General features: G+C 39.7%; 1 protein-coding gene across 4 annotated transcripts in view; it reads left to right on the top strand.

Annotated features, from left to right (window-relative positions):
- LOC123025681 (multiple epidermal growth factor-like domains protein 6) overlaps positions 1-13745 on the top strand; it is a 243179-nt gene that overhangs the window by 97943 nt on the left and 131491 nt on the right. For all 4 annotated transcript variants that reach the window (XR_006415151.1, XM_044434649.1, XM_044434647.1 and 1 more), the window contains exon 5: positions 11715-11837. Coding sequence is in view for 3 of the 4 variants with exons in the window: in XM_044434649.1 (XP_044290584.1) it covers positions 11715-11837 (123 nt within the window). In the remaining variant the exon portion in view is untranslated. The remainder of the gene's footprint in view (positions 1-11714; positions 11838-13745) is intronic.

Genomic DNA, 13745 nt, shown 5'->3' with positions numbered 1-13745 from the left:
CTTCCCTTCCCTTCCCTTCCCTTCCCTTCCCTTCCCTTCCCTTCACACTCCTGCTTCCCTTCTCTCCTTACCATGATACAGCTTGACTGTTCATTTAATTATTTGATCTTCTTGTTCATTCATTCCCTTTAGCCCTGCAATGAGGGGAGGAGGCAGATGAGGAAATATATGAGTGGACTCGGAACATACCTGCATGTAAACACTGGAAACTCGGTTAATTATGGGGTACAGAACCCTGGCCAGACCCCTTTGCCCTGATCACTGAACATTTGGTGTTCCCTGGCCTTTGTGCAGTTTCTTCCCATTCCGAAAGATTGCAATGCTTTTCCTAAGACTTAGTTATTGGTAGTAGGAGCTTTAAGCTAAAACATGCTGTTATTTTTGCTATTTTAGCCTTATTCCTTTTGCCTTGCCCTCTACTGGAGTGCATTAAGAGATTCTCAAAAATGGAATTCGGCCATTGGACTGAAACGGATGCAATACCCTTGCTTACCTGAATGGGTAATTTGAAACATTAACATTTCTAATATGTATTGCTTATTCTGTATTTCTAAAGAAAGCTAGTTAGTCATCTATAAAAGATGCACACGAAGAATATAATCACATTCTGTAGTACTCTATCACATTTCTTTAGCTGCTAGTTAACTCTTGCAAACTGTCTCTGGGGGACAATCTTGGAGGGTTAGAGTTGGGGTCCAAATACGGCTCTAAAATAAGCATGAGGACAACATGAATATGGGTTGCATTCACCTGTGAAGCGTTATGGACCATGATGATTGTGTCTGAGGGAAGAGGAAAACTCAGCACTGAATGGTGTCTAAGGCAAGGTAAGCAAGAGGTAGTTTGGGCTGTCTGGGTAATTTGCAATAACTTGGTAAGGGTGTCTGACTTCCAGCCATTTAATGTTAGTAATAGCAAAAAGTTTCCCCATGCCCACCTTAAATTACCGTTCTGAAAGGAAGAAACCTTGGGGAAACCAAGCACATGCTTCTGTGTGGAAAGACTGCGATCAGAATTCTTTAATTTTAAAGCCCCATTCAGGAGTTCTGTACGTGGACAAAGCAGACACATGATGATAGGAAGTGCTGCAGCCTTGTCCTGTCATAGATCTGTCCCTCGACTTGTGAAGATCTTCTGGAGAGACCTTCAAAAGATGCAGAAGGCTCCCTTCTGCAGACTGCTGTCCTCCATAAGTATGAAAAGAGAGAGGGTTGTCACGTCTCCTCACATGTTTGTGTCGTTTACATTTGGAATGCTTAAACTAAATTTAGGACATACTGGATCTCAAGGTTCTAGGAAAGCTCTGTTTTAATTTATGCAGTATTCTCAGTAATTTCAAAAATGTATGCAGGCTTACTTTAATGATGTAGCACAATGACATCTATAAGGAACCTTATCTGTAGATACATAGATTTAATTTCTAATTCAGAGCTGGGATGGGCAGGTTGTTACTGGACATACAACATCATACAACAGCTAGAGGATTAGTTCAGCTGTAAACCACCGTATTTGTATACAGTAAATTTCCAGCTGAAATAAATTATCTGGATTCTTATCACTTTGATCTCAGGCACAGTTTTGGAATCAAAATTTCTCTGATCCCCTTGGGGAATGGCCTGGGCTAATAAATAGGCAAGAGAGAGATGCTCCAAGATGGCTTATTTATCTAAAATAATGTTAAATGGGCAGGGGGGATGCTTGTTTGCTTGCTTTATTTATTTGATTTATATCGTACCTTTTTTCTTATACAGAACTCAAAGCAGCTCACATAATTCTCCTCTTACTATGCTGTCAATCCGATATCTTCACCATCAAGCTGATTCTGCTCACAGCTTCTGAAGATTAGTTAAATTTAAAAATCAGCATACATTTAGAGGATAAACTTATGCTGTTTTAACTGACATTCTATCTGGTTTTGCTCCTGTATTGGATTTTGCAGCCTGTATTAGGCTGTAATCTCATTTATCTATTCAGATTGTATTGATCAGTATTAATGGCTTGTTTGCTTTTTGCTCTACCTTATATGTTGCCCTGTGGGTCTGTTTGGACTACGTGCAGGGAATAATGTGAGTAAGTAAGCGGATTTGTGATTCAGATCCTTTCAATGGGTTTTTTTTTGCCTTGATTTTTCTAGGGTGTGGATTGCATTAGTATGATAGTGAAGTGCTCTAGAACTACAATTGCTTTTCTCATCTGTTTATAAAAATAGCATCTTGATGAAGTGTCTGTACAATGAAGGGGCAATAAAAATGAGTGGGGTGAACTGGAGAGAAGGCCAACTCTGTGTATGTCAATGTGCAGGACGGCTGCAACAGGTGGTTTCCTTCTTTTGCGAAGGTTCTCCAAAGGAACCTGAACCAGCCCAGATTGCAGCTACAGGTCTGAGTTGCAATTTGGAGATTTACTGTACTTTGTCAACCAGCATAAAGAACTTTCCAAGTTGCTATGCTCGCAGTGCAGGCATAAATCAAATAGCCCTACTGCTTAATCATCTCACAAGTCCACTGGAGTGAGACCAAACTTTATGAAGGATGTTTCAGCACCTTTTTCCTTCTTCAAAAATACGTGCAAAGGATCAGATCTGGGTCAGGACTCCAGTTTGGGGTTGGGGAGCTTTAAGCCTTTCCTTCAGCTGTGGCCTTGATTGGGATTGCTCCTCATCTACAACTCACATAGGAAAATAGCTCCCACTTTTCCCTGTGCAAATTGCAGTGCAAATCTTCCTCTGGAAGCGAAAAACATTTAAAACTCCGCTATCTGTCCCACTAGACTCTTGATTTGTAGCAGGATTTGCATACTTATTTTTAAATAGGGAAATGAAAAACCCTTCTTTCGCCGTCTCCTGCATGTCAGAGGTGACACGTAGCTTAACATGACTAGGTAACACTGAGTGAGTACAAAATATTAATGAAGGACTTGAAGCAGGCCAATTTGGGACTATGTCTGGAGAAAATCCTTTACCTTTGGGTGGTTTTCAAAATGGGAAGTGATCACATGAACCACTGCCTCCAGCAACACTCAGTGCAAGATGAATGCATATTCTACAAATTGTGTGTGAATGCGCGTGAGTGTGTGTCTAAGTGAGAGTGCTTCCATAAGTTTTAACCACCAGCTTAATAGGGTTTGTTACTTGATGTGGATTTGACTGAAAATAGACACGAGTCAAAGTTTTAGTTGCATCTGTAGTAATGCATGCTGTATCTTAATGCCCGTACTTCAGCTCTAGGTTGATGGGTCTGTACTGGCAATGACTGATCAGGAAAGGAATTTTGGGGTCCTGTCGACAGGTCAGTGAAAATGTTGAGCCAGCGCATGGGTCAACAAGCTGCTATGAATGAGCCGCACTTCATATTAGGCACAATTAGGAAAGGAAAATAGAACTTCAATTAAAAGTAGAACTGCCATGAGTGTACTCCCTTTATACAACTTTTTGGTAAGACCATACTTAGATTATTATATATTGTCCTGGTCGCTTCACCTGAAGAAGACATTATTGAGCTGGAAAAATTACAGAGAAGGACAACTAAAATGATGAAAGGGATGCAGCAACGGCCCTAAGAGAAAAGGTTGAAACAATGGAATTGTTTAGCTTAGGAAAGATCTCTATACTTGATAGAGATCTTTAAAAGCATGCGTCAGTGGGAAGGAGACATTCTTCTCTCTTTCTCCTAATATTATAATCCGGAAGGGTCATCCCTAGAAGGTAATTAATTGAAATTCAGGACAGCTAAAAGGAAGTATTTTTTTCATGCAACAGTTGGGTAAACTGTGGAATTTACTGCCACAAGAAATGGTGATGGATACTAAAGATGGCTTTAAAAGGGGATTGGACAGATTCATGGAGGAGGGAACTGTAAAGGCTACTAGCTTTGTTGGCTATGTCTACTATCAGAGGTAACTTTCTTGTATACACCAGTTGAGCTCCAGCAGGGAAACTTCTTGTACTCATCTGGCTTGAGGGATTCTCTGTACAGCTGGGTTACCACCATGTGGATGGAGTGCTGGTTTTGATGGACCATGGACCTGATCCAGCGTGGCTTTACTTAGCTTCATAGGTTCTACATATAAGATACCTCTGCAACTTTTAAAAATCAAACTGACACTGTGAGAAATGGCCATGATCCTATGCAACTGGCATGATATTATGTCTACCAGATTGAGCCTTGGGTTTGCATTACTGGACAGGACTGTGTAGGACTTAGAGTCCTCCTCTCAGGGCGTGTGGTTTACCACTGCACGGACAGAATGCTAAACCTAGCATGGGGTTTATATTCTTACTCTCCCCATCTCTTCTCTCCCTTTTCTGCACTCAAGGGCTAGTCTTCAAAATCTTGTGCTTTTGGTTTAGCATTAAACCATAACATTACTTCTGAGCATAGTATACCATTACACCTGACTGGGCTACTGTGCCCCTTGAATCTGAAATATGCTGGTGTTTCTGAACAGATACGGTGTTTTGCCATATGTTGGGACATTTCTAAAGGCAGGGCCTTTTCATCACAATATGATATTGTTTCTGATGATGGGAAAATATTATTCCGTGAACATATATAATATGTTTCAGAGTGACATCATTTCACAGAGGCAGGAAGCATAAAAAGCTAATAAAAATGTCCCAAAAATGATGAACTAATTCTTGATAGAACTCATGTCTCCTTGTTTCTATAGAAAAGGAGAAAGATGAGGGCAACTGTGTGCTATTTGGGGACTATTTCTCACATCATGGTGAACAATGCCTGTGTCAAAAGTTGCAAGCAATAGTGTGAAAAGTTGGCATAGCTAATTTGACAAGTATCACTGAGAAGCAGTTCAAGAGATGTGAATCTTTGCTCAGAATTGTCTGTGCTTCTCAAGACAAGATTTTATATCTCTTTGCACCAAGGGTGCTTCTGTGACTTTAAAACATGGTGCAGGAATAAATTTTGAAGTGATATAGAGATAAGAAGGCCTGGAAAATCAGAAAAAATAGAGGAAAGTATTGGTTTTTCTTTGTGGCTTTTGGAAGCTTGTTTGTTTTTAAAGCTGAAAAATGGGAAATGGATTGTGGAATATTTTCTGTTGAAGGGAAGAATAAAATGTTTCAGACAAGGTGTTCATATATTTACTTTCCAAAAATGTATTCCATAAACCACATACAGATAGTTATGTGATGCCATGTACAGTGTCAGATCATTAGAATTCTTGTGCCACAACGAGAATCAAGGCCTGGGTAATAAACTGAGATTACAGGTCTCAAATGCAAGAGCAAGATGTATTTTTGCATCTCGAGGGCACAGCCATTGTCACAAGAGAAGGGATGAGGGCTCAGTTTCTTCTTTACTTGTTGTGGGCTTCATTTTGTTGGTAGACTTGGTGGACCTTTTTCTGTTCCCTTGACTAAGCCTAAAAGGATGAGGAGACTGTACAAAGCAACAAAAAGGAGCTGAATGTATACTTATTTGAAAGGTAAGACTTTCAATTTATCTTAATTTAACTGAATTGTGTCTTTATCACAACAGTTTATATTCATAATCCATATATGAATCATAATTTTATTCCTATTAATCTGATGTTTTTTGCTGCCCCCTCCCCCATCATAGCTCAGTGTTTACTGGCAAGCTAGCCACTGAAATATTTTTGCTCTGCCACCTCCAGTAAAATACTAAGACCAACATCTGGAATATGGAGGCATTTCCACACTGCAAATTCTTGTGAAACCAACCAACCAACTAACCAACAGAAATACTAAAAAATGAAATATACATGTGCAAAAGCTTCTAGGATGACAAAATATATCCTTTTATCATGGAAGAACTATCCTGTAGAGATTAAAATGTCTTTCATGGATCTAAGTGAGGAAGACCAAACTGAGAAAAGTGCAAGTAGCTTTTATTGATGTTCTCATTCCAGAAACCCACTGGAATGGAGCAGTCCTTTTATAAAGCCAGCATTATCACAAACAGTTTCCTGTCAGCAATAGCTTCTTCAAGTAAACAAACATTGCAAGTAAGAGTATCCAAAAATACTCAATGGCTTTGTTTATAGAGAAGATGACACCTGGAGATAATAAAAAAAGTGTTCAAATCCTTACTCATCTGGAATCCTGTCATCAATAACTGAATTGCATATTGGCAGGAAATTAGTAAGGTCATCATACCTTTTGCCCAGCAGCCATTTTTTAAGCAAGCCTCTTTTAGGGTCAGAATATGGACACTTAGTGGAAGCAATGCTTGGAAGAATCGGTGAAGCACTGTCTTGCAGTACTTACAAATGGGAGGGAAGAAGGAATCTTAAACTTGGTGACAACAGCACCTCAACCAGTTTCTTTATAGAAGAATTGAAACAGGAGAGAACAGACGTAGCACATGGCATATCAGCTGTAAAATATGTGAAGTCTACAGAACAGTGAGAGAGGTAAAGTATTTTCTTTACTGACAGTAAAAGTAATATGAAAGCATATGAGAGACCGTAATGGATACATACCCACATTTTACTGCAATAGGATGGGCTGCACTGGCCCCTTAACGACATTATGAAATGAACCCCAAAGATCTATAGATAAACAAAGAAAGTTACAAAACTTGTTAAGGCTCCTCATATTGTAGGTGCAGTATTCAAGAACCAAGAAAATAAAACTGCAGTGAATAAAATAGTGATGTACAAGCTTGAGAGCATGGTGTTGTGATATCTTTGGAAAGTCTGCTAAAACAAGAAGAAGAAAGTCTTCAAGAAATAGTAACTGTTGACGATGTTAAAGTGCACAGATGTGATGAGAACTCAGACTTGATGAAAAGGTCTTCTGGATTCAGCCACAACACTCCCTGAGATCCTTCAGCCAGTTCAGTTACTGCATCTGAATTAGACAGTGCACTTTTGTCAGAAGCCCTTAGTGACCAGGATAAAAATAACCATGGTTTGAGAAGTGTTTTTCCATTTACAAGTAGAGAAGAAATTTAAATGGAACTTTCTGTTAAGGAATGGAAAAGAGTTTGTCGCCATGTATTTTATGCTGCTGCATTTGACTGGATTGCAAAACAAGCAGCACATGTAAGACTTGGAAAGGTATTTTCAGATGTTGCAGAACATTTTCAGGTTCAGGAATACAGGCAGGAATGTTGCTAAATGTATCCCTCTTGCAATGTGATGGCAAGATCTTAGCACAAAAAGCTTTCCACTCCCTCCCACTTCAGATTCCTCCATCATCTGTACCATGTTAGATAAACTGATCAGTATTGGAAAATACTTGCACACAATTTAAAAAGAAACAGATTGTGAAAGGATAGAGAAATGTGTTTCAATCTGAGAAAACCTTTTTGTGAAGTCCATGGTAGCTATGATGGAGACAAAAATAATAAAGCAGAGACAGTGGAAACTGAAACTGATAGCAAAAGCTCAGGAAATAGGACTGGTTAAATTTCATGTCTCTTCATTTTGTCTTGGTTCAGTACACACTCACATATGCACAGAGATTTTATCATTTTGGTTTTGTAAATGTTGGCTTTAATAATATTGAGGGTTTCCTCTGTGTGTGTTTTGGGCTGGCTTCTCCTAAAGTTGCAGAGATATTGCAATTCAGGAAATAAACAAAAATTGAAAAAGGAAATTAAGGTTGTAATTTTTGTTTGAATAAACTATACTTTTATTAAGCCACAGTGATATTTTAATGCCAAATCAAACTATACACAATAGGTTTTAGGTTCCTGATGGAACAAAGTGGCTTTCCATCAAAGGGTGCTGATATTACATTTTTTCCTGTTTTTCAGAAAATTGCTTTTTCTGAAAAGGTCTTTGTCTCATGGATTCAAAATTTTTAGAAATTTTATATTTCTAGACATAATTCTTTTTTTTAACTTTTAAATATGAGTGACTTTGGGCTCCAACAACCACCCTGTATCCGTCCATCTGTCTATCCCCTGAACCAATGTCCCCTCACAGCCTGGCTCCAAGCACCTTTAAAAGAGCCTTTAAGTAAGACTGGGAAAACCAGGGATGCTTGAACTTGCTAAAGTTCTTCAGCTTCATTTCAAAGTTCGATTGTGACTTGATTTTTTGCAACTTGATATTTCAATTCATTTGAATAGCAAAAGTGCCCCGTCTGAACAAGGAAACTGTGCATTATTCAACAGTGTGCAGTTTTCCCATTGACTAAGGTATGACAATTCAATTTGAAGGCATGCCTTTTTGAAATTGTGCACTTAAAATGTACACTGTTAGAGCTGTATACTTCAAATCATACATTTCTTAATATATATACTTATTATACATATACATGTATACATATATAGTGAATACATACATTCATACATACTGCCAACAAAAGTGCATATAGTCAAGGCTATGGTTTTCCCAGTTGCAATGTATGGCTGTGAAAGCTGGACCATAAGGAAGGCTGAACGCCGAAGGATTGAGGCCTTTGAATTGTGGTGCTGGAGGAGACTCCTGCGAGTCCCTTGGACCGCAAGGCGATCAAACCGGTCAGTCCTAGAGGAGATCAATCCTGACTGCTCTTTAGAAGACCAGATACTGATGATGAAACTCAAATACGTTGGCCACCTAATGAGAAGGAAGTACTCACTGGAGTACTAATGCTGGGAACAATTGATGGCAGAAGAAGAAGGGGACAGCAGATAATGAGGTGGCTGGATGGAGTCACTGAAGCAGTTGGTGTGAGCTTAAGTGGACTCCAGGGGATGGTGGAGGACAGGAAGGCCTGGAGGAATGTTCTCCATGGGGTTGCGATGGATCGATACGACTTCGCAACTAACAACAATACATACATACATATAAAGCATGATAATGTAAGTCTTTAAGGGCACACTTCAATTGTGAGTGTAAGGGCACACTTTAAAATGTGAGTTTAAAAATGCAACCTTTTAAAAATTCACATATTTTGAATATGCATATAAGTTTGTGAATCTTTTTTTTTTTTTTGCATATCCCTGCTTGGAAGGCATGCTCCTACCTTGCATGTCTTTCCTCTCTGGAAAGTCCTTTCTGGTGAAACCCACTCAGCACCTTCATAATGATATTTATGATCAAGGCAAAAGTATTCCTGATTATCTTCACTTTTCAGATTTACTGATGTGCTTTTTGTACTACTTCTGATGTTCTTCATAGATGTTTTGAATAGACCGGCAGCTTGCTGTGTGTGTTTATTTACCTTATTGTATTAGTTTCTATTTTTAATTCTTCATACTATTTTGTTTTCTGCTCTGAAGATATAAATTTATGATATGAAGCTGCAAATGTGTAGCCTTGACTTTCTTCTCCTTGTATACATTTTCCTACTTTTGGCATTATACATTTATCTCTCCAAAGTTTAACAACTTCTTCATCTTCCAAGACTTAATAAACCAAAACCATTCATTATCACGCATAGCAAATGTGGTCACCAGCCTGTAGTCAAATCTGCTGTAATGTGTCGGTACAGCAGTACCCCAGTCGTGGTTACCATTTGGAACGACTGGGGGCTTTGCTTATGGCCTATGACAGGGAGAATGTCAATTAGCAGTGCTTATTCCATGCCAATGCTTTATTGCAGGCCCAGTGAGCTCTGATATTCACCAAAGTCAGCTTATTATGGTTCACAGAATAGGTTAGCCCCATGAGTGTGGTCGCTGAAACTGAGGCCTAGTTAACCACATAGAGCAGGATGTATTTTTAAAAAATCCAGATCCTTTGGATGTTGAGATTTCTAAGTATGCCGTCACATGGTTATTTCTGCAACCTGCTTTTTTGTTCAAGAATAAAGCTACCTCTTCTTCCAAGTGAAAAGGTGGCTAAGGCATTTATAAATGTACATTGGGGTGTGTGTGTGTGTGGAGGGGGGATTAGAATACACTAATTAATGCTTTGTTTTGATATCCTGCTTGGCACGATCTTGTCCTTCCAAGCAAAAGTACACACCACAGTTTGTTATAAACTGCAGAGGAGAACTTACTTTCTCATAAGTAAAGTGGCAGTGTTGGGACCCGTGAAGATGGGACACCAAGGCTATTCACAGCTTGTGCTGCGAAGGTTAAATCTGCACTGGGCTAACATGCTTAATACTTAGATTGTGTATATAGGTATTGACTTTCCATCTTATGGGAAAACTGTTTTGTCTAGTTGGTACTAGTTCTTGCTTCTGAAAACTCTGGGGAAGTGTGTGTAGAATTCATGTTATGTGAGTTCAATAGAGCTTCACCCCAGCTAAGATGGTATGGGATTTTATCATTTGTTACAAAGTGAATTCTTTTGTTTTGTGTCCCTTTCTGTATACACAGAAAGCTGGACAGACATGAATTAATTTCAAAATTGCACCCTTTTTCTGTCATTTAATGAAATGCTGTAGAGCAAAAGGCATGTTAGGAATTTTGCTTTATTCTCTTCCGTACTCTACAGGTTCTTGTATGCTGTAATCTAGTGTTTATTTATAGATTTAGCTATAATAAATAAGGAATGCATTAACTTCAAAATGGAAAAATTGATTTATATTGGATACAGAACTCCAAAAAAGACTTAGGGAATAATCCTGTGCAAGATTAGATAGAAAAAGACCAATACCAGAAGTGGATATTATGAAGTTCATCAGGTTCAATTTTCTTTTCAAATCTGTGTTGCCAGATAGTTTACTAAATGGTCATCCCTGAATGCAACAGATTGAAAATTTTAATTCCAGATTATATGCTTAGGACTTAATTCTATTAGGTTACCCCTAACCCTCTGAAATTGGAGAATTACAGGCATCCTATACAGAGTGGAAGGACCTTGGAAGGGAAGTTCTAAAATATAGCATGACGGCCAATTTTGGCTTCCTAATTTCTATGTTTCAGAGGAGGAGAGGTCTGGGATTCTTCTCTCCTCCTTTACCTTCCCCTGGTATGACCACTAACCCCTTTTAGCATGCTTTGTGACCGTAGAGAAGGATCTAGTGCAGTTCTTTCCATACTGGTTGGAAGGGGGATCCAAGCCTAGATTTCCAGCTGCAATTTTTTCTGGCCAGCATGGTCAATACTGATGGTCATATTGGATGAGAATGGTAAGACTTGAAGTACAACCTCTCCCTTTGGCACCAGAAAGGGAAAGGCTGTTATATAATACTTTGTGGCCACCTCTATTTTCCATACACAATTACAGCTCTAATCTAAAATTGCTGGAATTTTCCTCCGCTAGAGAGAATTCCTCATTTTATACATTTTCCCACTTCACATGTTATGACAATTGTGGCTTAAACCAAGAGTAAATCTCCAAAAGATGTGGACTTCAACTCCCAGCCTTCCTGCCCATTGACCAATTTGACAGGAGCTGCTAGACTTGAAGTCCAAAATACCTGGAGATGTACCTTCTGCCTATCCCTGATTTAAACAAACCTGAATTACTAATGCAACAACAACAAACCATAAGTCTCTTTCTTGGTTGTTTGGGCTTAACAAACCATGGTTTGTTAGCAAAATCAGATTCAGAGAAGTTGAATGCTGGTGCAATGTCATGACTAGAGTGCTGGACTGGGGCTGAAGAGGGACGGATTAAGCAGGAACCTGAGTTCAAGTCCCTACTTAGCCTGCTAGGTCAGTCTTTCTTTCTCTGGACCATTCTGAGGGTCTTCCAAAACCTCTTTGTTTCTTTAGCCGCCATGAGAGAATTTATGTTGAAAAGTAGGATAAACCCTCACATTGACCAGAAGTTGATGATATACATGGGATATACATGGGAATGTCTGTGGTTAATGTTCACAAATATACTTCTCCCTGCAGATGTAAATGAATGTGCTATTGAGAATGGAGGCTGTGAGAACCAATGTTGCAATACAGTTGGCAGCTATTACTGCAAATGCCCGACTGGCCAGAAAGTGGGGGAAGACAGGACATCATGTGAAGGTAACCAACTTTGCCAACTTGACCTGGTTCACATGACATGATAGCCCATGGTTTCTCATGCATGCATGGGAGGGAGTGGACACACTGCCTGTAATTCTGATTTTACTAAGCAACCCTCGGTCTCCTCCCTCCTTTGTACCTTGCTTGACATTTCATCCAAACTTGGAGCACTGAGTTGCTTAGGGGCCAAAGATTTGCGTGGTTAGCCATGGTTATTCACTGATCAGAGCTGTTCATGGTTGCTAAACAGAATTGACAGGTGTGCTGCTAGAAGTGCACCTGTTCCCCCACCCCTGAATCCTTGATAGCCCATGGATTGTTTAACCCATGGGCTGTCATGTTGTGCAGGGTGATCCTCTGGCTTGTTCTTGTTCGGCTACACAGCAACACTTACTGAATGAAAATTAAACTTTTGTTCTGTTTGAAAATCTCATGAAAGTTAGGAATGCAGCTACATGTGAAGCTGCAGCTATATATATGGGAATAGGGTACATAGAAAAGGGTATGCATGGGAATGGTTTGGAGAGCTTCTTCCATCTTTGTATTGACTAATGCCTGTGAGGAAAGCTCAGTGGGCAACACCAAGAGGGGCACGTTTGGTAGTGGCCCCCTGACTGTGGAATAATCTCCCCACTGATGCGCACCCTGTAGCCAACTTTGTCATTTTTCCGGCACCAGGCTAAGACAGCCCCATAGCTTGATGGGTGCACCCATGCCAGTGTTTTTAGCAGGTCTTGAGTCTAATATTGTTTTAGCTGTTCAATTGGTATTACGGAAAAATAGGGTCTGCTGTTATGGTCCACTTCCTGGAAATGTTGTAGCTATCCCAGAGAGATTCATCTTTAAGGAAGAACAGATATTTTAAAAATGAGTTTAAAAGAGGGAGGGGCAAGCCTGGTGTGGCTTAACCTCAAAATGCCTAGTGAAATGTTGCATTTTGTATTCCCCAGTGGGGTGTGCTTTTAGTAACACATTGTGAAGCATAATATTGCATAAGTTTCAGGTGCTGATTGCTTAGAATGAGTTTGATACTTTCCAACTAGGGACAGGGATGTATATCTGCTGTACCTAGGCATATACCTTTGATACTGGAGGAAGCATATAGCTACTTACACCTGCTAGTCCTGGTGGTTATATATTGTCCCCAGTACCGGAGGCAGAATGCTTACATACACCACTTGCTGAGGGACATGGGTTGTGGGGGATTTTCCACTCAGCGGTGGGTTTCCATTGGGCAGCTGCTTATCCAATGTGTGAACAGAATATTGGAATAGATGGATCTCTGACTGATTCTGCATGGCTCTTCCAATCTTTGTATGCTCTGAGAAATGGTCTTGAGAAGATCTAGAGAAAGAGACAATGGTACAATGTACATTGTAATAGTATAAATCCCTGGCTAGTCAAAACAAAGACCACTGAGGAGAGACATGATAGAGATGTACACAATTATGCATGATATGAAGAAAGTGGATAGGGAGATACATTTCCTTTGTATATCATAATATTGCAATCCAGGGTCATCCCAGGATTCCTTAGTAAGTGGGAGCTTCAGGACACATAAAAAGAGGTACTTCTTGACACAGAACATAGTGGAATTCACTACCAGAAGATGTAGGTATGGCCTTAATCTGAATGGCTTTAAAGGGGATTGTACCCATTCATGAACAATAAGGGTATCTATGGCTAATAGTCTTTAAATGCTAACTCCAGGACTAAAAGTGGTGTACCTTTGCACACAAGTTGCTGGGAAACAGGGTGCTGTTGCAGTTGTGTCTTGCTTGTGGGTTTCCACAGGCAGCTACTTGGCCATGGCATGAACAACACATTCGATTGCATGGAGAGTGATCTGATCCGTCATGGCTCACTTCTTGCTAATTCTAGGTTTCTCTCTTTACCAAGCTCCTGGAA

Source organism: Varanus komodoensis, unplaced genomic scaffold, assembly GCF_004798865.1.
Source record: "Varanus komodoensis strain SLA01 unplaced genomic scaffold, ASM479886v1 scaffold28, whole genome shotgun sequence".
Taxonomy (NCBI): domain Eukaryota; kingdom Metazoa; phylum Chordata; class Lepidosauria; order Squamata; family Varanidae; genus Varanus; species Varanus komodoensis.
This window is presented reverse-complemented; position numbering and strand designations above follow the sequence as displayed.